The 26,196-nt window shown below is 41.8% G+C and overlaps 1 protein-coding gene across 5 annotated transcripts; it reads left to right on the forward strand.

Moving 5' to 3' along the window:
• The first annotated feature begins 693 nt into the window (after window positions 1–693).
• LOC140454424 (NACHT, LRR and PYD domains-containing protein 3-like) lies at window positions 694–24,148 on the forward strand. Of its 5 annotated transcripts, none has more exons than XM_072549140.1 (9): window positions 694–964; window positions 1,289–1,373; window positions 2,476–2,645; window positions 6,406–6,577; window positions 6,677–6,742; window positions 8,675–10,421; window positions 15,595–15,681; window positions 17,123–17,290; window positions 21,962–24,148. In XM_072549140.1, exons 2-9 carry the CDS (start codon window positions 1,310–1,312, stop codon window positions 22,047–22,049), a joined length of 2,562 nt encoding a protein of 853 aa, XP_072405241.1. In that variant the 5' UTR covers window positions 694–964; window positions 1,289–1,309; the 3' UTR covers window positions 22,050–24,148. The 5 variants fall into 5 exon arrangements, with proteins under 5 accessions (XP_072405241.1, XP_072405244.1, XP_072405243.1 ...); XM_072549141.1 differs by lacking the exon at window positions 694–964 and adding an exon at window positions 973–1,131; XM_072549143.1 differs by lacking the exon at window positions 1,289–1,373.
• The last annotated feature ends 2,048 nt before the right edge of the window (window positions 24,149–26,196 follow it).

A 26,196-nucleotide genomic window follows, 5' to 3' on the forward strand; every position in this document is an offset into this window, starting at 1 on the left:
TGGTAGCACTGTTCTGGCAGCTGCTGTTGTTATCCCCTGATCGGGCCTTACCCACCACTCCTCTCCTCTCCTCTCAATATCCAGAACGGTATACTTGTTGGAGATGGTTTAGCCACAGGGGTGTCCCAGTGTCCAACTGCCTGTCCCTTCCAGCTACCTGCCTGAACCTTGGTAGTGACCACGACTCTAAAACTCCTGTCTATGACACTTTCCTGAACGCCCCGAGGTGTGTCCCCAAACTGACCCATGTAATCTGACAGAAGCTCCAACTAGACAGTTCCCACAGGTTTGGTTGGCATGACTGTTCAAACTGTCTCTCATTTCCCACATTCAACATGATAAGCAAACTACCCAGTGAACTGCCATTTTAATCTTCTCACAACTATTTCATTGAAAATTAATGTCTATTAAAATTAACTTACAGTAAACTAGATAGCCCTAGAGTTAGAATCTCATTAAAGAACATTAAATATGCAATTAATTCTAGAAATAGCAGTCTCGGTCCCACTCTTAATCCCAGGACTGTACTGCTCCCCCACCAGCCTGACTCCCATTGCCCTTAAACCTGATGGGGAGGGCAAGGTGAATGGTGGTTTCAGGTAAGAACAGAGTGAGTCATCTGACCGTTACTGACCAATCAGCAGCCCTTCTGTCCAAAACGTTACTTTGGCATTGTGACGTCACTCCCCTCCAGGTCTGGCCCCGGAAGCTACTTCCGCTGCCTCAGCCCCTCAAGGTGTGTCCTCAAACCCGAGCCCGCTCCTTCGGGATTGATGTGGAAGCTCCCACTGAGTGAGACCGTTTCATGCCGGGTCACAGGAAGCCTTGACTGTGCTGGGTGTTGACAGTGTCGGTTAAATATTAATCTGCTCAACCTGTCACTGAGAGAGGTGTGAAAAAGGGGCTAAATCGGAATCACCTTCTTCTGTGCTGTCGATCTCTACGACAATCATATAACCAGAAGGTAACACTCTGAGATCTTAATCAAGGTGCTGGAACAAATGACTGCAGATGCTGGAATCGGAACTGAAAACAACAAATGCTGGAGATCACAGCGGGTCAGATAGCATTCACAGAGGGAGAACAAGCTGACGTTTCGAGTCTAGATGACTCTTCATCTTAATCAATACAGTTAAATATTTTTAGTGTCATTGCATTTTGATATCAACACGATCATTTTGCTGTTATTAGAATGTAGTTTGCTTCAATTTGTTGAATAGCAGCAGCAACAAAATTCCGCCAGCATCTTGATCAGTCTAACAACAATGGTACATATTCTTTTGTTTAGCTTGTGAACAAATGCAAAATTATGACGGATGGAGTAAATGTGGGACAAATACAATGTACTTCAATGAAAGGAAGAAGTGGACAAGGTAAAGTTCAAAGATCAGCTGTGTTACTGGTAATATTCCCTGATGAGTATCAGACCCTCCAGGATAGAATGTTACAATTTCAGGAAAGGCTGAGAAGTAACTGTTACTATCAGAATGGGAAACAGCATGGCAGGCATCTCAGGAGACTGCATAGCCTGAGCACAACTTGCAGATGAATGGTATTTGGTGCTTGGCCACTGGACAGACCATCTATGAACAAAAACAGTTGTTTTATCCCCTCATACATGATCTGTGGCAGCAGGAGAGATCATCTAGGCTCACGATCCTGCTACATGGAAACACAGAATTCAGTTTACTGAACCAGCTCATAACATCAATTGGATGGTCAGGCTGGTTGTAAACAGGTCTTGGCAGTGTGGCTGTGGAGGGAGGTAACTATCTGTCCTTCTGTGGTTCCATTCAAGCCCGGGTGTCCTTGGAGATGGGGCGCAGAATGTCCTTCTCAATGCCTTTAGAGGGATGGAGCACCACAGAGGCATGCAGTGCTTTATTTCCCGTCCAACTCCATTTCGATTTTATCCCTTCCCTCTCTTCCTACTACGTCCGCTGCCACGTTTATATTTGGTATTGCATTGCCCAAAAAAGGCTGCGCTTGTAAATCATCAATTGAATACACATGAGTTTTTACTGGTGGTGGCTGCTCATTATACAAAAAAAAAAGAAGTTGCAGTGGGAAAGAACTCATTTTTGTGTGATAACACTTCTGGGTAGAAACATATACTAATAAAACACAGCAATGAAGGGCTCCTATGGTGCAGGGTTAGAATTCTTAAGTGTGTTCAAGTTCAGCCTGCTACCCTAAATGTGTAATATCTATGGGCAGAGTGATTAGAAATAACTAATGAGAACTGAAACAATTTAGGTTTTTGACTCTGTCATGTAGGAGGAGAAAGAGACCATTAATCCTTGTGAAAATGCTACATAAAGACAGGAAGAGTCTGCAAGTAAAATCGCACAATTATTTATTGCAAATTAATATTTTGTATCAATGGTTGAAAGTAGAAGGTTTTCGGTGTGATATTTCTTTAGCTTTTTACATCAGATTTTTTAATTGCATGTTTTGTTCACTTTCTTCTGACAGACGATGATGGAAAAGGAATTAGTCAATTGCTCAATAGTTACAGTGACAGAGAGTTAAACCTGATTACCCGATTCTACTGTGAGAGATTGGAGGATGCAATATTAGACTTGGTGGAGAGCATTGCCCTAACATTAACAGCAACTGATTCATTGAGCAATGGAAATTATGCTGTAAGTTATATTATAGAATTTTTCCATTATTCTATTATTAATCAGTAAAATGATTGAAGTGGGCATGTATTTGAAGGAACCTTTGGAAATTTAAGGAAAAGTAACAAGGTTGTGCATCTCGTTAATGATATGAAAAACCGTAAAAGTAAGGGTCAGGGGTACAAAAATAAAAAAAGCACCAGAAAATAGAAAATACTGAAACAATATTATTTTCAAAGAAAAAAAAATAATGAAAAGTTGTTTACTTGAAGGACCGATAATGAACTGAGAGCAAAATGGAAATTAGTGAGGTGGGACCCCATGGCTTAGTGGTTAGTGGATGAAATCATGTGATGATGAAAACCACATGACAGAGAATGTCAGGATAACAGATCAGTTTTAGCGAGATGGAAGAAATGCCATGATGAATATTTCACTGGGAAGAATAGCTTGTGTGTGCTCTGCAAGCAACAAGGTTCGAGCAGAGAGCACAAATAAAAATACCATGGTGGGGAGGGATTGGTGTCAGCGGTTTTAAGGGAGACGCTGGAATACCCAGTGAGTTCAGTTTCCAAATCGATTATGATGGAATTCTTCAGTTTATGTTGTATGCAGCTTTTGGTTTAAGCCCTAACACTATGGTCATTGTGTCACTTAGAACTGAGAGAGCTAAGTTTGGCTCGACCTAGAAATAAGTGAAACATTGTCACCGGCGGCACGGTGGTTCAGTGGTTAGCATTGCTGCCTCACAGCGCCAAGGTCCCAGGTTCAATTCCAGCCTCAGGCAACTGCCTGTGTGGAGTTTGCACATTTCTCCCCATGTCTGCGTTGGTTTCCTCCGGGTATTCCGGTTTCCTCCCACAGTCCAAAGATGTGCAGGTCAGGTGAGTTGGCCATGTTAAATTGCCCATAGGTTAGGTGCGTTAGTCAGAGGGAAATGGGTCTGGGTAGGTTACTCTTCAAAGGGCCCATTTGAACTCTGTAGGGAATCTAAAAAAAATAAGAAATATGTTGTCAAGTTTTAAACAGGTCACCTTATGAAGTTCAAGTTGAAGTACCAGTAAGGTGCCACTCATGTCACTGAGGCAGGTAATGTTGAGGGACTCTTGAAGAAGTGTCCTGTCCAGATCATCGAAAGTGAGGAATTACAACCCCTTGTGAAGTTTTCTTGACTTGGTAGATTAGATTAGATTCCTTACAGTGTGGAAACAGGCGCTTCAGCCCAACAAGTCCATACTGACCCTCCGAAGAGTAACCCTGAAGAAGGGCTTATGCCCGAAACGTCGATTCTCCTGTTCCTTGGATGCTGCCTGACCTACGCTTTTCCAGCAACAATTTTCAGCTCATCCTTAAATACAGGTGAGGTGCCGGAGGACTGGAAGGCTGCTCATGTTGTCCCCCTTTACAAGAAGGGTAGTAGGGATATTGCGGGTAACTACAGACCAGTGAGCCTGGCAAAAGTGGTGGGAAAGTTGCTGGAGAAGGTACTGAGGGATAGGATCTATTTATATTTGGAAAATAATGGGCTTATCAGTGATAGACAACATGGTTTTGTGCGGGGGAGATCATGCCTTACTAACTTATTAGAGTTCTTCGAGGAAGTGACCAAGTTGATGGATGAAGGAAGGGCTGTTGATGCATGCATGGACTTTAGTAAGGCATTTGATAAGGTTCCCCATTGTAGACTAACGGAGAAAGTGAAGTCACATGGTGTGCAGGGTGTTCTCGCTAGGTGGATAAAGAACTGGTTGAGCAACAGGAGACAGAGAGTAGTAGTTGAAGGGAGTTTCTTGAAATGGAGAAAGGTAACCAGTGGTAGTCCACAGGGGTCAGTGTTGGGGCCACTGTTGTTTGTGATATACATAAATGATCTGGAAGGTTGGTATGATCAGCAAGTTTGCAGATGACACGAAGATTGGTGGAGTAGTAGAAAGCATAAGGGACTGTCAGAGAATACAGGAGGGTATAGATAGACTGGAGAGTTGGGCGGAAAAGTGGCAGATGGTTTTCAATCCAGACAAATGTGTGGTGATGCATTTAGGCGAGACTAATTCAAGAGTGAATTATACAATAAATGGAAGAGCCTTGGGAAAAGTTGATGAGCAGAGAGATCTGGGAGTGCAGGTCCATTGTACCCTGAAGTTTGCTGCACAGGTGGATAGACTGGTCAAGAAGACATACAGTATGCTTGCCTTCATTGGACGGGGTATTGAATATAACAGCTGGCAAGTCATGTTAAAATTGTACAAGACATTGGTTCGGCCACATTTAGAATACTGTGTACAGTTCTGGTCGCCACATTACCAAAAGGATGTGGACGCTTTGGAGAGGTTGCAGAGAAGGTTTACGAGGGTGTTGTCTGGTCTGGAAGGTGTTAGCTATGAAGGGAGGTTGAGTAGGTTAGGTTTATTTTCATTAGAAAAAAGGAGATTGAGGGGGATCCTGATTGAGGTTCACAAAATCATAAAGGATATAGACAGGGTGGATAGAGATAAGCTTTTACCCAGGGTGAAGGATTCAATAACAAGAGGTCATGTTTTCAAGGTGAGAGATGGAAGAGTTAAGGGGGATACACGCGGCAAGTACTTCACACAGAGGGTGGTGGGTGTCTGGAGTGCGTTGCCAGCAGAGGTGGTAGAGGCAGGCACAGTAGATTTATTTAAGATGCGTCTGGGCAGATGCATGAGTAGGTGGGGAGCAGAGGGATACAGATGCTTAGGAATTGGGCAACAGGTTTAGACAGTACATTTGGATCGGCTTAGGCTTGGAGGGCTGAAGGGCCTGTTCCTGGACTGTAAATTCTCTTTGTTCTTCGTTCTTTGTAAGCACACGTGTTGAAAAGGCAACACTTCATGCAGTTGCAGTGATGTTAATATTGTATCTGTTGGTGAGCTGAAGGATATTTATGACTTCAATTATTGGAGTTTCATGATGTTATCAGAACGAGTTACCCAAATTGTCCCAAATACCATAATGACCGTTGATATCCTTTCAATTCTTACTGCAATAAAATCCTGGTAATTACAAACTTTTCAATGTTTCCTACAAAATTTCTAATTTATTGTTTTGGATTTCCTTTTTGTTTCTTTGGATATAGCAGTGAAACTAGTCCACTTTTAATGTAGGAAATTCAATGAAAGTGTTGTGGTTCTAGCTATTAAAGTGACAACATGGATCTCATGTTTGCATCATAGTTCAAGTGTTATGGATTCAAACCCAAACCCCAAAACTTCCACTTCCAATATTGTAGAGTCTGGTTTTGTTTATCACATAACTTGTTAACTGCAAGTTTCATGTCATATCCAATAGATTCCTCTATTCCTGATGAAGGGCTTTTGCCCAAAACATCGATTTTCCTGCTTCTCGGATGCTGCCTGAACTGCTGTGCTTTTCCAGCACCACTCTAATCTAGAATCTGGTTTCCAGCATCTGCAGCCCTTGTTTTTGCCTACTACTAATGTCTCCCTCATAGTACTTCTTCACAAGGGGAGGGAAGATCTCATCAGTGTGCTGAGATGAATATTCTTCACCAACGGAACATCATTAATGTAACAGCTTTTCACAATTCCGACACTGCTGTTTATCATTTTCTCTCTTTCATTGTTTTCCTTTCTATTTCTTCTTTTTCTGGTTTATTCCATTGTTCTTCCTTTGTTTCTTTCTTTCCCATCTTTTTCCCTCATTTCCTCCATCAATTAATTCTTCCATTCCGTTCCTTCATCTATTGTTTCCCTTTTCCCGTTTCCCTTTCTATTTTACCTGTTCTTCTCTTTTATTCCAGTATATCCGTAATCTGTCAGAGCATCAACAGAGAAAGGAAGCAGCAAAACATCTTCTGAACACAGTGTCCAAAACCAATGGCTGCAGAGAACGAATATTTTGGGAAACATTGGTGAAAATGCAAGAATCAAAGCCAAAACTGAAACTCATTCTGAAAGAAATTCAGAGCAGAGGTATTGTACAGTCCAAGTATTTCTAGCAATCAAACATGATTGCCTCTTTAATGGGTGAGGCTGCTACACACTACTAATGAAATGAAACATCTTTCCCAGGTTTTGACTTGCTTTATAATGCACGCATGGGAGAGATGGAAGGAGAGCTATCAGATCACCTCAAAGGTAAGTCAAAATAAAAGTAATCATTAATCATAAAAATGTACTGCATTAATTAAGTTCTAACATTTTATTTGTGTCTCACATTTCATCACTGAAAGGAAACAAACCCTCCAAATTATTACCATGAACTGTTTCTATAAAATGCGATCAAAGTTACAACACGAAGCAAATGAACTGGAACTTGGGCATGGACAGTGTTCTATCTGCCACAAATTATATGCCACATGTGTGATATTGAGCTTTGTTGGAAATTGCTGAATGCTCATTTTGATTTTCCCAGCTGCTCTGGAGCAGACTGAGCCCAACTTTCCAGTTTTAGATACTGAACCACAAGGTCACAATCAGTTTTGCAAGTCAGTTGGTTTCAAAATCTTCCCTGGTACTTTGTCAGGCCATTATTTCTTTTCCCTTCAGTCACATCAGGGTCTGAAAAGAAGTCTTGCTTTTACTGTCAATACTTGGCCTTAGGGTGCCTTTATGCAAATGTAAACCTCAATATCACCAGAGACTCAGAGTCTACAATGTCTATATTGGGCTGGAGTCACATAGAGCTCCAGACCCAGTTAAAGCTTGAATCAAATACATGACAGACTGAGTAAAGATGATGTCATTTATCGGATCACATTTGGTTCTAGACTAGTTACTGATGAAGTCAGATCTGGTGAATACAGAAGTTAGAGTGTGGTCCCATAGTGTGGACAGACTGAACTGATATGTATGTACTGGTTGAAGAAGGTCTTGATTCATATGTCGGCTCCACCCTGGGCAATGACTTGAAACACACATTGACCTAAAGAAGGTGAGGATATGGGTCACGTATAGAAACAGAATCTTTAAACATCCAAGTGTCATATTTCTACCAACTGCATATGTAGTAGAGTTCAACATGTATCAGATTGCACACATGTTGTTTGGGCATTGAATAAAGGCACAAATAGGGCTACAATGATATTAGCTTGACCTAATTGATCAACCAGGACTAGATAAGGAATTGTTTTTCAATAAGTCACATATCCCAGAAACACATTTCTACACACAGTGCTGAAACATTGGATTTGTGAAGAGCCCATATTTGCTGAAATCTTACTGACGTCAAGTGGCTGTGTCAAAGACTGTACTCAATTGTCTGGCTAGGCAATTAGTTGACTTGGAAACATATTTAGGCTCATATTGAGATAAGATTTGCTTCATCTATGTCTCGGACTTGTTAAAACATGAAATCAAATATGGGGTCAAGCTGGGTATAGGTAGATTCACACGAAGAATCAGAATAGATAGGGAGTCCATTCACATACAATCTTAGACTGTACAATGAGAGGCTTCAGCTTTCGCACTGAAATGGACAATGACTTGATAAAATTGGTGGAAGATCTCAATGTGATCCTTATACATCGACAGTGTTATTTTATAATTATGGTTCACATAGCACATTTAATTGTATCACTGGTTTGTCATCCTGTTCCCAACAGTAAGCATTGAAAAAGCATTATGCACAGTCCGTATTCAGCCAGTGGGCCATATGTTTACATTAGGTATAAATTGTCTGAGATTGAAGCAGACATCAATCTTATAAACACTCTGATACTATCTCCACTAGGGACAACAGACAAAACAAAAATGAATACAGTAAATAATAATAAGTGAACAATGTGATAATATTTGGCTTCTCAGATGTTCCAATGTTAAATTCTCCTCAAATGGAGATGGAGATGACGATAGAGTGGAGGGGCTTGTCTGTTATAATGTAAAATCTACTATAATTCAGTATTTATTCGGCAAGATTAATTTCTAGCACAGCGTAGTAAAATTTGGATTTGACTCACATATTCTGTATTGCTACCCAACTCAATCTCCTTGCTTCTCGTTAATTGTTTTAATGTAGTTAATTAACAAATAAGAACAATGCCAACATAATTTTGATCATTGTCATGAAAGGTATACAAGATCAACACAAGCAACACCTCCTCCATCAAACCGAGCATGTGGTCAAACACACCATCAAAGGAGACAGCAAAATAACGACCATTTCCCTCACTGATCGATATACAGAGCTTATCATTATTTCCACTCTGCGTGAACGGAGACTAGTGGAACATGAGCTCCTTTCCAGAGGCAGAGAACATGAAGAATGGCAGCGGAAGTACGTCACCAGTGAACTCGAAAAAATCCGGATTGATCAATTATTCAGGAGCAGTTTTGGTCACTCCAGCCTGTCTGGCACCACGGTGGTTAGCGGAGTGGCTGGCATTGGTAAGACAACAATGGTGCAGAGGATGGTCCATGAATGGGCAGCAGGAAACATCTATCCTCAGTTCCAATTTGTTCTACATTTCACATTTCGAAATCTTAATGCCATCAACAGAGCCGTTTCTCTGACTGAAATGGTATTGGATCAGTACCCTTATTTAGAAAAGATAATTGAAGATATCTGGATGAAACCTGAATATCTTCTCTTGGTTTTTGATGGATTAGATGAGTACAAACACCAGATTGATTTCACTGGCCACGTGGCTGGTGATGTCTCTGTGAATCACTGTGTTGCGCCTGACTGGAGATGTGAAGTTTTTGAAATGGTGCACTCCCTGGTACAGCAACAGCTGCTCAGAGGTTGTTCTGTGCTGGTTACCAGCCGGCCGACTGCCCTTGACTCATTGGAAAAGGCCAATGTCAACCTTTGGGCTGAGATCCTGGGCTTTCTTGCTGATGAAAGAAAAGAGTTTTTCAGAAAGTTTTTTGGCAGTGAGCAACTCGCTACCAATGTCTTCAAACACGTCGAGGAGAATGAGATCCTGTACACCATGTGCTACAACCCTTCATATTGCTGGATCATTTGCTCAACCTTAGGCCCGCTCTTTACACAGCTGAAGTGCAAGCAACCTCTTCCCAAAACCATCACTCAACTTTTCTCCATCTACCTTTCCAATCTCTTGGACAACCACAAGCGAGATGTTGAGGACCAGCGGATGGTTTTACAGCGACTCGGGGAGTTGGCTTACCAGGGAGTTTCGAAAAGGAGAATTGTTTTTAATGAGAATCACTTCATTCAGCATCAGCTGGAGTCCAGCAAATTCATTTCAGGATTCATGATGGAGATCTTGGAAAGGGATGACACAGCTAAAAACATTGTGTACACATTTCTCCACCTTACCATCCAGGAATTCTTGGCCGCCCTGGCTCAGTATTTGAGTCCAAAGCATCAGAACGTGGTGGAAATGCTTCACTGTGCTTTTAAGAAGGATGATGGTCGGTTTGAGATTTTTATTCGATTTTTAGTTGGTCTTTCAACACCCACTTCATCCCGAAATCTGGAACCATTCCTGGGTCCGCTGTCTCATCACACGACCTGTCAGGTGATAGACTGGCTGCAGGCCAATGTTCAGGCAGAAATCAAAAACATGGACAGAGTCACTGGAAAGAGGAAACTGCTGAACACATTCCATTATTTGTCGGAGTCTCAGAATAGAGCTTTAGTTCAGAAGACCATTGGATCAGTGGAACGTTTGAACTTTGGGGACCCCAATCCAAAGAATGCACTGAGATTGAACCCAATGGACTGTTTTGTAATGTCTCATGTTGTACAACTTTGTGAATCAGTGATGGAGTTGAATTTGGAGAAATGTTATATTCAGGAGGAGGGGATCAAACGATTGGCCCCTGCAATCCACAAGTGCAAAGTTCTAAGGTATGTTTGATCCGGGTGAAATTAGATAACATGTCAGCAATGACCCATTGATTTTCTCTTATAAATTCCAACTGATATGAATTTCATAGGATCATAGAATCTCTACAGAGCAGAAAACGGTCATTTGGACCATCTCGTCTGCTTCAACCCTCTGAAGTGCATCCCATCCAGACCTCTCCCCTATCCCTGCATTTCCCAAGGGACATGAAAGGCTACAGAAAAGATTTAGAAGGATGTTGCCAGGGTTGGAGCGTTTGACCTTAGGGAGAGGCTGAATGGACTGGGACTGTTTTCCCTGGAGCATTGAAGGCTGAGGGTGACCTTATATATAGAGTTTATAAAGTCATGAGGAACATGTTTAGGGTAAATAGGCAAGGTCTTTTCCTTGGGATCTGGGAGTGAGAGGGGAAAGATTTAAAGGGTACTTAAGGGGCAACTTCTTCACACAGGATGGTGTGGGTATGAAATGAGCTGCCAGGGGAAGTGGTGGAGGCTGGTGCAATTACAACATTTAAAAGGCATCTGGATGGGTATATGAATAGGAATCATTTAGAGGGATATGGGCAAAATGCTGGCAAATTTGATTAGATAAATGAAGGATATCTGGTCGGCATGGACGAATTGGACCAAAGGGTCTGTTTCCTTGTTGTACATCTCTATGACTCTATAACCCATCTAGTTTGCACATCCCTGGAAACTATGGGCAATTTAGCACGATCAGTCCATCTAACCTGCACATAGTTGACTGTGGGAGGAAACCAGAGTACCCAGAGGCAACCCCCGCAGACACTGGGCGAATGTGCAAACCCCACACAGACAGTCACCCAGGGGTGGAATCAAACCCAGATCCCTGGTGCTGTGAGGAAACAGTGCTAACTGTTGAGCCACTTGTCACTATAGTAGCTGAATCACAATTACTATTCGTTTTTTTTCTGAGAGTCAAGGAGTTTTCCATGCTTTTTATTTATTTTTAATGCTACTACTGCATTGACCTTGATACTGAGTGAAAACTATTAATTGTAAGACCAATTAAGTTAGCACCAGGCTAACTTAATTGGTCTTACATTGTGAGACATTCAAAACCCACAAGGAGTCTGGCAGAGTCTTTAACTAGTGCTATGACAAGGAAACAAAGAACCGAGCCAAATCATCGTACCTCTGTGTTCACAACAGAGTAAAATTAAAACCTTCAAAGATTTTAACCTCAACAATTCCTAACCAGACTTTATAACCAATCGCAGACTCTGTTGATAATGAAACCTAGATGGTGGGTTAATAACTGAAACAACAAAAAAAAAAGCAATCTATTACCAATATAGGAACTTTAGCAGAGCAAAATTAAACAACAAAGTTTGAAACCAATAACCTTGTTTTCAGGGCAATTCACACAAAAGACAGACAAACAGACAAATAAACACAGTGAAGGGATAATTAAAATAAAGTAACAAAACTGGCCAGATTAAGTGGTTTTCATATCTTATTCTCAATGTATATTTGATGGTTTCTTTGTTAATTTTCTGAAGATATTGATCTGTGCCACCTTTGAATTCACTCTGAGGACTGAAATTCTGAAATAAAGTACAAGGTTAGGCAGGGAGCATTTAAATCTTCATGCTGTAACGTCAATAGCTAGGTTCATTCTCTCAAAAGCACAGTCCCAAAAACCGACCTAAACCGTGATCTATGCCTATGTTTGACCATCTCGTTCTCTCCCAGAAACAAATGGAAATTGGTGTTCTGAGGAAAGCTCATTGGACCAAAATATATCTATCCACAGATGCTGCCAGACCTGCTGCGCTTTTCCCTCAATTTTTGTTTTTGTTTCTTATGTCCAGTATCCACAATTCTTTTGATTTTATGTTCTATCCCAGGCTTGTTCACAACAATTCCCAGGTACTGGCCTGATCAATTCCCAAACATTTCTTATCTGGTTCAATGTGCTGCTCTCCCACCGTGCTGAAACATCTACAGGATCCTATTGATCAAGAGCTAACCTGCCATTAACTGTGAGGCCCCACCTCGCGAACAAACAGCAGCTTGTTTGTTTGTTTTGTTGAAACACAAGTTGCTGTCCACAATCCAAAGATCATTTCCAGCTCATTGCAGTTCACTGCTACAAATCAAAATTGATGAAATAATAAATTAAACGAAAAGTTGGCGAAGGTTTGAACACTAATCCTAAGAGGCCCTCAATTAAATGAACAGACCTGGTGTGTGACTGAACACAGTTCACTGACAGAGAATAGCAATGGAGATCAGGTGGCAAATCAAACTGTTAAACCCAATCTCTGTTACCAATTGTGTGCCATTGCAGAGATGAATATCATCCTTTGTAGTTTACTTTTACAAACCAAAGCTAATCTGGTATTGTATTTGACCCAACCATTCACTCGATAAATAGTAAGTGAATGCTGTACCTAGTTCAATGCAGAATACGTTGCTAACACAGCAAGGCTGCCATTCATGTATCTGAAACTGTTACGGGTGAGGGTCAGGGTGGGTTTGAAATAGAGGCTCAACAGTCTGTGATTTACAGCAGGCATGATCTGCCCTTTGTGGTAGCACAAAATTCACCATTCACCCCAGCAGCAGGGAGATTGGGCAGCTCATCACCACATATTTTACATGACTGTTGGGATGAACTATTATCCATTCTGCTTGGAACTGAAAACATGGCTTGTGTATTGTTAAATACAATAGAGATGCAGGAATTTATTGATTGATTGATGTCTATAAGTCTTTTTCTTTGTTGTGTTATCCAAGCAGGGCAATAATGCCTCACAATTAACCATTGCTTTTACTCTTTGCTGGATTACATATGGATGAGTTCAATGGAATAAAATTGCACAAATGTTTAAAAAAATTGGATATAAGACAATCAATTTTCTGTCTTGCGTTCAACTTGTCAGAGTCAAATAACATGGAAACAGACCCTTTCCAGTCCATGCTGAACGTAATCCCAAACTAAACTCGTCCCACCTGCCTGCTCCAGGCCCATATCCCTCCGAACCTTTCCTTCTCATGTATTTATCAAAATATCTTTTAGAGTCATAGAGATGTACAGCACGGAAACAGACCCTTCGGTCCAACCTGTCCACGCCGATCAGATATCCCAACCCAACCTAGTCCCACCTGCCAGCACCCAGCCCATATCCCTCCAAACCCTTCCTATTCATATACCCATCTAAATGCCTCTTAAATGTTGCAATTGTACCAGCCTCCACCACATCCTTTGGCAGCTCATTCCATACACGTACCACCCTCTGCGTGAAAAAGTTGCCCCTTAGGTCTCTTTTATATCTTTCCCCTCTCACCCTAAACCTATGCTCTCTAGTTCTGGAATACACAACCCCAGGGAAAAGACTTTGTCTATTTAGCCTATCCATGCCCCTCATAATTTTGTAAACCTCTATAAGGTCACCCCACAGCCTCCGATGCTCCAGGGAAAGCAGCCCCAGCCTGTTCAGCCTCTCCCTATAGCTCAAATCCTCCAGCCCTGGCAAGATCTTTGTAAATCTTTTCTGAACCCTTTCAAGTTCAGAACATCTTTCCAATAGGATGGAGACCAGAATTACACACAATATTCCAACAGTGGCCTAACCAATGTCTGGTACAGCCACAACATGACCTCCCAACTCCTGTACTCAATACTCTGACCAAAGAAGGAAAGCATACCATACCTTCTTCACTATCCTATCTACCTGTGACTCCACTTTCAAGGAGCTATGAACCTGCACTCCAAGGTCTCTTTGTTCAGCAACATTCCCTAGGACCTTACCATTAAGTGTATAAGTCCTGCTAAGATTTGCTTTCCCAAAATGCAGCACCTTGCATTTATCTGAATTAAACTCCATCTGCCACTAATTGCACCCATATCCACCACTTCCTCAGGAACTACCCTGAGTTTAAAAAAATTTCTTCTTGTGACTTTTTTAACTCTGTCTCTTCTCACCTTAAAAATGTGCCCCTAGTCTTGAAATCCCCATCCTCGGGAAAAGACACCTACCTTTCAGCCTTTTTATACCGCTGATGATTTTATAATCCTCTGAGGTCACTTCTCAACCTCTTATGCTCCAGTGGGAAAAAATCCCAGTCTATCCAGTCTCTCCTTATAACTCAAACCTTCCATATCAACAGCTTCCTGGTAAACCTTTTCTGAACTTTCTCCACCTTAATAATATTCTTCTTTTACCGAAGTGACTATAACTGGACACAGTATTCCAGAAGAGGCCTCACCAATGCAAACTTCAAAGAGTTATGTTCCTGAATCCTTAGCTCCCTCTGTTGTTGAACACTGCCCAAAGCCCTCCCATTAACTGATTAACTTCTCCCCAAGTTTGTTGTATCAAAATGCATTTATCTAGATTGAACTCCATCTGCCGTTTCTCAACCCATTGACCCATTTTGTCAAAATCCCTTAGAAAATCCTCTTCTTTTCTATGCCACCAATTTTGATATCATTTGCAAACTTACTAACCATGCCTTCTGTATTTTCATCCAAATTGTTTCTATAAGTGACAAACAAAAGATAAGCCAGAACCGATCCCCGTGGAACATCGGTGGTGACGGGCCTCCAAGTCTGAAAAACAACCCTCCACTTTGTCTCCTGCTGTTAAGCCAATTTTGTATCCAGTTGGCAAGCTCTCCGTGAATCCCATGTGTCCAGTTTTGGGTTAAAATATATATTCTATTTCCAGATCATAAAATGGGTAGTACCTAATAAGGCCATCTGGTCAATTATGTCTGCACTGGCTCCTTAAATGGCCTACACACTTCATCCTTTTCCCCTCCTCTTCCCTTAAAGCTATCACATGTTTTCTCCTTCAGGTATATATCAAATTCGTCTTTTCAGAATTGTGCTGGGTTGTACTGTCAATAGCCTTTCAGTCAGTGAACGAGTAACAGCAATTTACTGAGTAAAATATATGACAAGAACTGTACACTTCTCATTTTTCACCATTCAAGCAATTAATCTACTGTTTGAAATATGTGTTCACTGGTCACCAACTAATTCAGTCAGAATAGTTATGCAAGATTTCAATCTGTTTTCTAATACTGCACAACACTGTTCTATCTGCCCATGCCTCAGTATGAAACAATTGGATGGAGTTTCTTAAGGTGAAGTTTATGCTATGTTAATCAGAGAGATTGTTTTTTTCTTCTTGGCTGTTAGGCTGAATGACAATAACATTGGAGATACAGGAGTCAACATTTTGTCTGCATCATTGGCGCATTTGGAATGCAAAACAAAGCGATTGGAGTAGGTAATCTTCCCAACATTAACCCCAAATTTTATGTGCAATGATTTGTGGCAAGTTGGGAATTTGCTGTATCTTTGGCATGACCACTGTTGAATATATAGGGGAAGGTGAGGACTGCAGATGCTGGAGTCCAGCAGCATCCGAAGAGCAGGAAAATCGATGTTTTGAACATAAACCCTTCATTAGGACTCCTGATGAAGGCTTTATGTTCGGAATGTCGATTTTCCTGCTTCTCGGATGCTGCCTGACCGACTGTGCTTTTCCAGCACCACATTCTTCGATCTTGCTAGACTGCACCTGGAGTGTTCTGTTCTGTTCTGCACAACAAGTATATATTAGACTTCAATCAAATTTCAACAGGAAGATATTAAGGAGAAATTGAATCAGAATCTTTTTGTGGAAATTATGGTCACATGGTAACCAATGGAGATGTTTAAAATGTTGAATGATGGGACTGGGTCGTTAGCTAAAAGATCGAGGAAAGAGCATTATTTTAAAGTTACAGTTCAGCCATCATTCAGGAGCCAGTTCAAACCACACTTCTTCCAACTAGAGAAGCACAATTTTCAGATTCTCAACAAAAAGAGTTGTTAAGATTCAGAGATGAAAGTAAAAAAGTTAATTTGTTTTGTTCAATTAATACAATTTAGCCTAAGCTGATGTGTTTACATCCCATGTTGTTACAATGCTTGAGGAGAGATGCAGGGCATCGGAGAAAGGAAGAAATGACTCATGAAAAGGATTTCATGGATCGTGAACATAAGGTCTGAAGATAGATTGCAAACATTGGATCTGTCTCCATTAAGGAAAGGAAGCTGTGATGTAATTTAAATGAAGTAGTAAAAATGATAATTTCAGTGGAAAGAGTCGATAGCAATAAACTGTTCACTGCCATGAAATGATCAAGTATATCAGCACAAAAATTCAAGAAATTGCCAAAAGAAGCAAGAACAATGTGAGATCATCTTTTCTGCACAGTGACTGGTTAAGGTTGGAATGTTGTGCCTGACTGACATCATGGCAGAGGCTGGTTCAACTGAAGCGTTCAAAAAGGAATTAAACTTTGGTATGGAAAGGCCCAGTGCACAGGGACACGGGATACAGAGTGGCAGGAAGTGAATTGCTCATTCGGAGCCTCGAATCACCTCCTCCTTCACTGTACCCTGTTTGATTCTGTGAGGCTGTAGGAACGCATATTCTTTTCAAAATTAAGAGTAATGCCTTTCAATTAAGGAATAATAGTGTTAAAGATTAAAAGCATTAAAGTTAATTGATTATTAGTTCATCATTACTGAGTCAAATAAAATGAAAAGGAGGCTGATGGTTCAAAAGCTTTCTCACTTTGTTATGCTGATCCAATTATTGCTCTTCCTTCTCAGTGGAATTTCATTTATCTTTTCAAGCTGTATTGAAAACTGATTTGTAATTATCAATCTTTAGTTTGCAGGATAACAATCTGACATTTGCTTGCATTGAAGACCTGAGGATGGCATTTAGTCAGAGCGAATCATTGTCAATGCTTTTCCTGGATGGAAATAAATTCACAGATGATTGCATTCCAAAAATGAGAAACTTCATCATCAACTGCAAGAATTTGGAGCTGATTCAGTGAGTGCATATGTTAAAACATTAAACATTTCCATTGTATTGTAAACAATAATTTCCTTAAATCATGTCCACAGCAAGTTCTTCAGGGGTGCTTAACATATTAATTCACCGGAACATACAAAATCAGAGCAGCAGCAGGCCATTCAGCCCATAGACCCTGATCTATCATTACATATACCATGAATGATTATCCAACTTTAAACCCTATTCCTGTTTTCTCCTTGATATCCTTGACCCCTTTAACCCTGAAGAACTTTATCTGCCTGGTGTTATAGAGATGTTCAACACAGAAACAGGCTTTTTTGTCTAACTGTCCATGTTGAACAGATACCCCAAATTAATCTAGTTCAGATGGAGTTTAATTTAGATAAATGTGAGGTGCTACATTTTGGAAAGGCAAATCAGGGCATGACTTATACACTTAATGGGAAGGTCCTGGGGACTGTGCTGAACAAAGAGACCTTGAAGTGCAGGTTCATAGTTCCTTGCAAGTGGACTCACAGGTAGATAGGATAGTGAAGAAGGCATTTGGTATGCTTTCCTTTATTGGTCAGAGGACTGAGTATAGGAGTTGGGAGGTCATGTTGAAGCTGTACATGACATTGGTTAGGCCACTTTTGGAATATTCTGCGCAATTCTGGTGTCTCTCCGAGAGGAAGGATGTTGTGAAACTTGGAAGGGTTCAGAAAAGATTTACAAAGTTATTGTCAGTGTTGGAGGCTTTGAGCTGTACGGAGAGGCTGAATAAACTCTGTTTTCTCTGGATCGTCGGAGGTTGAGGGGTGACCTTATAGAGGTTTATAAAATAATGAGTCCCATGGTTAGGGTAAATAGACGAGGTCTTTCTCTGGGATGGGGGAGTCCAGAACTAGAGGGCATAGGTGTAGGGTGAGAGGGGAAACATTGAAAAGGGACCTAAGGGGCAACCTCTTCATGCAGAGGGTGGTGCTTGTATGGAATGAGCAACCAGCGAAATGGTGGAGGCTGGTACAATTATGATGTTTAAAAGGCATCTGGGTGGGCACAAGAATAGGAAGGAAATGGGACAAGCGCTGGCAAATGGAAGTAGATTAGGTTAGGATGTGGAGCTGCCAGTGTTGGACTGGGGTATACAAAGTTTAAAAATCACTCAACACCAGGTTATAGTCCAACAGGTTTAATTGGGAGCACTAGCTTTCGGAGCGCTGCTCCGGACAACCACCTGATGAAGGAGCAGTGCTCCAAAAGCTAGTGCTTCCAATTAAACCTGTTGGACTATAACCTGGTGTTGAATGATTTTTGGATTAGGTTCGGATATCTGGTCAGCATGGACAAGTTGGACCGAAGGATCTGTTTCTGTGCTGTACATGTCTCTGACTTGTTATGGACCAAGCCAGACCCCCTCAAAACATTTCAAGAAAGTAGCCTAGACCCTAACTTTGCTCGTTGTTTTAAGAAAGTGTAAAGTGGATATTCCAGGAGAGGTGCCATTGGTCAATCCACTTCGTTTTAAACAAAACCAAATTTATTTACAAGATTACCCAATGAAATAGAAGCAAAGAGAACTGAATGCAGAATAACCTCACCTATCCAAAAACCAAACAGACTTTACCTGTTGTTCCCTATACTTGCAACAATCCCCATAAACACCTTGTGGCGCAAAAGGTAGCATCAAACACCGGGTCTTACAGGAGAGAGATGTCAGACAGAGAGGATCAGCACGAACCTGCTTCTTTCACGTAACTGTTTCTTGGATCAGCAGCCTCAAAACACTCCCTGTCTGCTTTCAGTGAATAGCCAGACGTCCAAAAACCAAACCAAATCAAACCAGAGAAAAGCTGAGCTGGGGGAAGTGACCATTCCCCTTTCATTGCACAAATTCTTTTAAAAATAAAACTTTTTGCTGGAGGCAGTATCTGTAGTTATAATCAAACTGGCCCGAAAACCCTTTGAAACCCAAACCTTTTGGAACCTGTGTCTTTTACGATCTCTCTGGGGGGAACAAAACCAAGTGCAACAGAACCTTGTTAAAGGAGCAGCATCATCACAGACTCTATTTGACAGCATTTGGCCCTAATCCCCCTCAACCCTTCGCATTCATAAACCCATCCAGATGCCTTTTATATGCTGTAATTGTACCAGCCTCCACTACTTCCTTTGGCAGCTCATTCCAATCTCATACCATCCCACTGTGTGAAAAAGTTGCCCCTTAGGACCCTTTTAAATCTTGCCCCCTCAACTTAACCCTATGCCCTCTAGTTTTGGTCTCCCCCAACCCTGGGGAAAACATCTTGTCTATTTGCCCTACCCATGCTCCTCATTGTTTTATAAACCTCAATAAGGTCACCCCTCAGCCTCCCATGCTTCAAGGGTAACAACCCCAGCCTATTCAGCCTCTCCCTCTAGATCAAACCCTCCAACCCCAGCAACATCCTTGTAAATCCTTTCTGAACCATTTCAACTTTCACAACATCCTTCCGATAACAAGAAGCCCAGAGCTGCATGCAGCATTTCAAAAGTGGCCAAAGCAATGGCCTGCACAGCCACAACATGACATACTAAAGCAAAGAAATACAGATAGTAGAAACCTGAAACAAAAGCCAAAACTGCTGAAGAAACTCAACAAGCCTGACAGCATCTGTGAAGAGAAAGTAAAGTTAATGTTTCGAGTCCAGTGATCCTTCTTCACAGCTGACTCTGTTTCTCTATCTGTAAACCTGCTGAGTTTCACCAGAAATTTCTGTTCTTTTTGAGAACAATATTTAACTTTTTCTTTCCAACCATTCAGTGTTTTAGCCAACAAACATTCTCTCTGACAGTGAATATCACAGCCTCACCTCAACCTGAGTGAAGAAATTTATCCTCATCTCAGCTCGAAATAGCCTACCCCAGATCCTTAGACATTGACCCTTTGTTCTGGACCTTGGTAACATCCTTCCTGTGTTTACCCTGACCTTTCCTGTTAGAATTTTGTAGGTTTCTAAAAGGTGCCCCATATTATTCTAACCTACAGTGGAAATAGTCCTAACTGATCCAGTCACTCTTCATTCATCAGTCCTGCTATCCCACGATCCGTCTGGGAAACCTTTGTTGCATTCCTTCTATGCATGAATGTCCTTCCTTAGATAAGGGACAAAAACTATACACATGACTTCAGGTGTGGTCTCACCAAGGCAACTGCATGTAGGCAACTAGACAGCCCTGCTCATGTCGTTGAATCCTCTTCTCTTTTTTTTCTCTTTTTCTGTCTCTCTCTCTCTGCCTCTGTCTATCTGTCTCTCTCTCTCTCTCTCTCTCTCTCTCTGCGCCTCTCTCACACCCGGACTCTCTTCGCCTCAGCATGCTACTCTCTAAGGGGTTGTGGGAGGGAGAGAGACTGTCACACATCTCCTTCTGGAATTTGTCTTTGCAAAAGAAGTCTGGAGAAAGATGCAGTGGCCTTTGTCAAGGTTTGTCCTGAGTAGCTCCATGACGCAAGACTCTGTGTTCTACAGTCTATTCCCCGGGACGCACACTGAGACAAACATCAACTGCTCCTGGAGGACCGTCACCTTGCTGAAAGACACTCTTTGCTCTGCCTTAAAGTTGTTGATTGTTAGTTCCCACCTGAATCACACACACTGCTGTTCACCCTCCCTTTCCAGGGGTTAATCCAGCTGTTCTTTGACACTGAACAGTCAGCAATCTCCTTCCCTGTTCTAGTGATTCAACTCCCAGAATTTTCCTCAGTCACTTCTCACTACCACCCTCTGGTGGATGCTCTTCCACCTGCTGAGCCCCATGGCCTCCGCGATTCCCATCTCATTAAGTTGAAACAAGTTGTTATTTCTTATTGGTTCCCTTTGCGTGAGTTTCAGGTCTAGTCTGGTTGACAATGTCCTCACGAATTAACGAATTTGGTCCCTTGTGTTGCTACTGAGAATCTGATGCTCCCCAGTCTTTGCCATTTGCCATTTGAAGCACGTCTTTGAGGTGGTGTTCAAAGTGCAATCAACATTTCAGTGTGAAGTGATGAAAAATCAGCAAAATAAAAATCCTTGCCCATATCTGTCTTGATACCAGTCGTTAGGAAGGAGTCATTACCGTGTTAATTATGTGTGTTGTAAACTTTTTAGTGCCGAAGTTGAAACCAGATATCCATCCCATTTTCATTCCATATTCATATCTGAAACATACATCTTTAACCACACATTATGTATCAGTCAGAACTATTTAATATCTTCTGAAAATACCTCTGGGCCAGACCAGGTAAGATTCCCAGATTCCCTTTGGTGATGGACATGAGTGAAGCAGATATGTATTTACAGCAATCACTGATTAGGTTCTACAATGGTGACTATGAAACTAACTTTCAATTCCAGATGGATTAATTATTTGAGATAAAATTCAGACAGTTGCTGGTATTTGTACTCTAGGTCACTGCATTACAAGTCCAATGTGATTTCCCCCAGTCCAACTACATCCTCAATTTACATCATTCCCCAAATATCAACACCTTAGTTTCTTACAGCACTGTCTGTGTGTGCAGCAGCTCATTAGATTCTCTCTCCCCCACCACTTACACCCATTTGTTAATGTGTAGCTGCTCAAAGTTTGATTTCAAAATGTGTGTTTCAATTGGAAAATTATGAATGATTCTGTCATTTGAACTTTATTAATTGGTTGGTTATTAATCATTAATTTCTTTCTTAGATTATGGAGGAATCAGTTCAGTTCAGATGGAAAGAAGCAGCTCCGATCACTCAGAGAATGCAGGGCTGGTGTCCGAGTATTTGTGTGATCAAAGGATGAAGAAATTGCTAACTATTTGGACTTGATATTACTGAGAGGTGTATTTCTCTCACCTCCATCAAGTGAAACACATGAGATATTACATTGACTCAAGAAAAACAATTCCTGGAATTGTGAAATAGAATGGGAACGATGTGGAGTATTCAGTAGAAACTTTCAGTAGCAGTTGGTGAGTGTCGGTGTGTGGGTGATATTCACCGTCGAGCACAGGGAGATGGAGCTGTGACTGTGAAGCTTTTATAAAAGAGTCCGAGAGATCGCCATCATAGAAACAGGCCTTTCGGCCAGCGTGACTATGCTATCCAGTTTTCACCGTTAAACTAGTCCCTTTTGCCTGTGTTTGGTCCATGTACCCCCCGTATCTAACCCATCCATGCACCTGTCTAAATGTTTCTTAAATGATGAAATTGCACTCACTTCCACCACCTCTGGCAGCCCATTCCAGACACTCACCATCCTCAGTGTAAAGAAAACTGCCTCTCTATACCCTTTTGTATCTCTCCCCTCTCACCTTAAACATATGCCCCAGAGTTTTAGACTCCCTTGGGGAAAAGCTGCTGGCTACCTACCTTATCTACGCCTCTTATGATTTTATACTTTTGTATAAGGTCACCCCTAAATCTCCTGCGCTCCAGGGGAAAATGTGCCATCCTATCTCATCTCTTCTTGTAGCTCAAACCTTCCAGTCCAGGTAACATCCTAGTAAATCCTTACTGCCCTCTTTCTAGTTTAATAGTTACTTTCTATAGTAGAGCGTCTAGAACTGCGTACAGTATTCCAAATGTGACCTCACTCATGTCATAGAGTCATACAGCATGGAAACAGACCCTTCAGTCCAACCTGTCCATGCCAAGCAGATATCCCAACCCAATCTAGTCCCACCTGCCAGCACCCGGCCCATATCCCTCCAAACCCTTCCTGTTCATATACCCATCCAAATACCTCTTAAATGTTGCAATTGTACTATCCTCCACCACTTCCTCTGGCAGCTCATTCCATACGCGCATCACCCTCTGCATGAAATAGTTGCCCCTTAGGTCTCTTTTATATCTTTCCCGTCTCATCCTAAACCTATGCCCTCTAGTTCTGGACTCCCCAACCCCAGGGAAAATACTTTGCCTATTTACCCTATGCATGCCCCTCATAATTTTGTAAACCTCTATAAGGTAATCCCTCAGCCTCCGACGCTCCAAGGAAAACAGCCCGAGCCTGTTCAGTCTCTCCCTATAGCTCAAATCCTCCAATCCAGGCAACATCCTTGTAAATCTTTTCTTAACCCTTTCAAGTTTCACAACATCTTTCCAATAGGAAGGAGACTACAATTGCATGCAATATTCCAACAGTGGTTGCAACATGACCTCCCAACTCCGATACTCAATACTCTGACCAATAAAGGAAAGCATACCAAACGCCTTCTTCATTATCCTATCTACCTGCGACTCCACTTTCAAGGAGCTATGAACCTGCACTCCAAGGTCTCCTTGTTCAGCAACACTCCCTGGGACCTTATCATGAAGTATATAAGTCCTGCTAAGATTTGCTTTCCCAAAATGCAGCACCTCGCATTTGTCTGAATTAAATTCCATCTGCCACTTCTCAGCCCATTAGCCTATCTGGTCCAGATCCTGTTGTAATCTGAGGTAACCCTCTTCGCTGTCCACTGCACCTTCAATTTTGGTGTCATTTGCAAGCTTACTAACTGTACCTCTTATGCTCACATCCAAATCATTTATGTAAATGACAAAAAGTAGAGGATCCTTGTGGCACTCCAGTGGTCACAGGCCTCCAGTCGGAAAAACAACCCTCCACCACCACCAGTCTCTGTCTTCTACCTTTGAGCCAGTTCTGTATCCAAATGGCTAGTTCTTCCACTATTCCATGAGATCTAGCCTTGCTAATTAGTCTCCCATGGGGAACCTTGTCAAAGCCTTACTGAAGTCCATATAGATCACATCTACTGCTCTGTCCTCATCAATCCTCTTTGTTACTTCTTCAAAGAACTCTTGTACGCCTGCAACAAGGCATTCCAACACCTGTACTCCATGCTCTGCAATTTGTTCAATAAACAATAAACCTGTTTGTTATTAATTATTTCTTATTATTACCTGTCTTCAGTTGTACATAAAGCTATATTCAATTTGTCTTAAACATATGTTTATTACACAAACAACCATATGTTCAAGTGTGTAATTATTCCCAGCGTTAGACTTTAGACATTAGACAATAGGTGCAGGAGTAGGCCATTCAGCCCTTCGAGCCTGCACCGCCATTCAATAAGATCATGGCTGATCATTCCTAATCAGTATCCTCTTCCTGCCTTATCTCCATAACCCTTGATTCCACTATCTTTGAGAGCTCTATCTAACTCTTTCTTAAATGAATCCAGAGACTGGGCCTCCACTGCCCTCTGGGGCAGAGCATTCCACACAGCCACCACTCTTTGGGTGAAGAAGTTTCTCCTCATCTCTGTCCTAAATGGTCTAACCCGTATTTTTAAGCTGTGTCCTCTGGTCCTCGTGTTTCCTGCTGCCAGAATGTCCAATCCTTTCATAATCTTATATGTCTCAATCAGATCCCCTCTCAGTCTTCTAAACTCAAGGGTATACAAGCCCAGTCGCTTCAGTCTTTCAGTGTAAGGTAATCCCGCCATTCCAGGAATTGACCTCGTGAACCTACGCTGCACTCCCTCAATAGCCAGAATGTCTTTCCTCAAATTTGGAGACCAGAACTGCACACAATATTCCAGGTGTGGTCTCACCAGGCCCCTGTACAGCTGCAGAAGCATCTCTTTGCTTCTATACTCAATTCCTCTTGTTATGAAGGCCAGCATGCTATTAGCCTTCTTCACTACCTCCTGAAACCTGCATGCTTGCCTTCATTGACTGGTGTACAAGAACACTCAGATTTCTCTGTACTGCCACTTTACCTAAATTGATTCCATTGAGGTAGTAATCTGCCTTCCTGTTCTTGCCACCAAAGTGGACAGTCTGTGTTTGATACTGGGTCAGAGATTGGTCAGCGCTGTAGCTGTTCCCCTGTGGGAATGATAGGGTCTGCATCAACAGGATGTGTAAATACTGGGTCAGAGATTGGTCAGCGCTGTAACTGTTCTCCTGTGGGAATGACAGGGTCTGCATCAACAGTGTGTGTAAAATCAGTCAGGATCAGGTCGTAGTTTGGAACCAGTGACCATCTGCACAATGTGTGCCTGTCCCACTCTCATCAAATACACTAGAGACCCCGACACTTGCAGAAATCCCGCTAACAAAACTCTGAAAGAAATCACATTTGTAAGGGAAAATTAATTAAGTAATCTACCTCCCAGTCCCTAAAAGGCCGTTTTTTGATGCTCCCACTGCATTCACTTTGACTATCTCTGGTCCCTATCTCATGTCTGGTTGCAGGGTCGGGTCAACTTGTCAGAGTCCAAAGGCAATTTTGTTGATTTGTCTGTTAAATATTTGCCTCTAACACAGATCTCCACAAGGCTCCATTCAGTCTTCGACTTCAACAAATGGTGCATCATCCAATGGTAAAGACTGGAAAGGACCCAGCATCTCATTGTGCACCCATGTGTTCAATGCAGGCTACACTCAGCTAAATATTCAAATATCACTCTCCCACACTGTTGACTATGTATTACTGTAGACAATACAAATGTGCACTCTGCTAACTGTCCACATGTCATTGTCACACACAGTAGACAGCAATCACTGTTGGAAGTTCACACTTTGCACACTACAGAGTGTCCGTATATTAGTTATCAAATATTATAGATGTTGCATTCCTGTAGATATTGTATTACTGTAGACAGTACATATGTTGCACACTGTGGACTGTCCATACATCAGTTATCTCATACAGTAGACATTGTATTCCACGCCAGCACTGTAGCTGTACTGGCACACCTTTATTAGGCATGTGACAATTTTTAGAGACTGATGTTGTCAGGATGCACAATCTTTGCAGTATACAGTGCGACCAGTCAGGTGATGGCAGTTTAGTGGAACAGGGAGGGTTGAACCTAGACTAAGTGTGGGATATCCAGTGACCAGGATCCAGCCCGTGACATCCCCACATCCACACACAAACCTCTCTCTCTCTGTCAGACTGACTTGTTAGAACCAACCGAGATT

This window comes from Chiloscyllium punctatum, chromosome 29 (assembly GCF_047496795.1).
Source record: "Chiloscyllium punctatum isolate Juve2018m chromosome 29, sChiPun1.3, whole genome shotgun sequence".
NCBI classification, from domain to species: domain Eukaryota; kingdom Metazoa; phylum Chordata; class Chondrichthyes; order Orectolobiformes; family Hemiscylliidae; genus Chiloscyllium; species Chiloscyllium punctatum.

Bases quoted from the DNA above. Each gene is read 5' to 3' on its own strand.
- LOC140454424 (XM_072549140.1), top strand. From the start codon at position 1,310: ATGACGGATGGAGTAAATGTGGGACAAATACAATGTACTTCAATGAAA. The intron at 6,743-8,674 runs GTAAGTCAAAAT...TTGTCATGAAAG, and splicing joins GCTATCAGATCACCTCAAAG to GTATACAAGATCAACACAAG. The intron at 17,291-21,961 runs GTGAGTGCATAT...TTTCTTTCTTAG, and splicing joins AAGAATTTGGAGCTGATTCA to ATTATGGAGGAATCAGTTCA.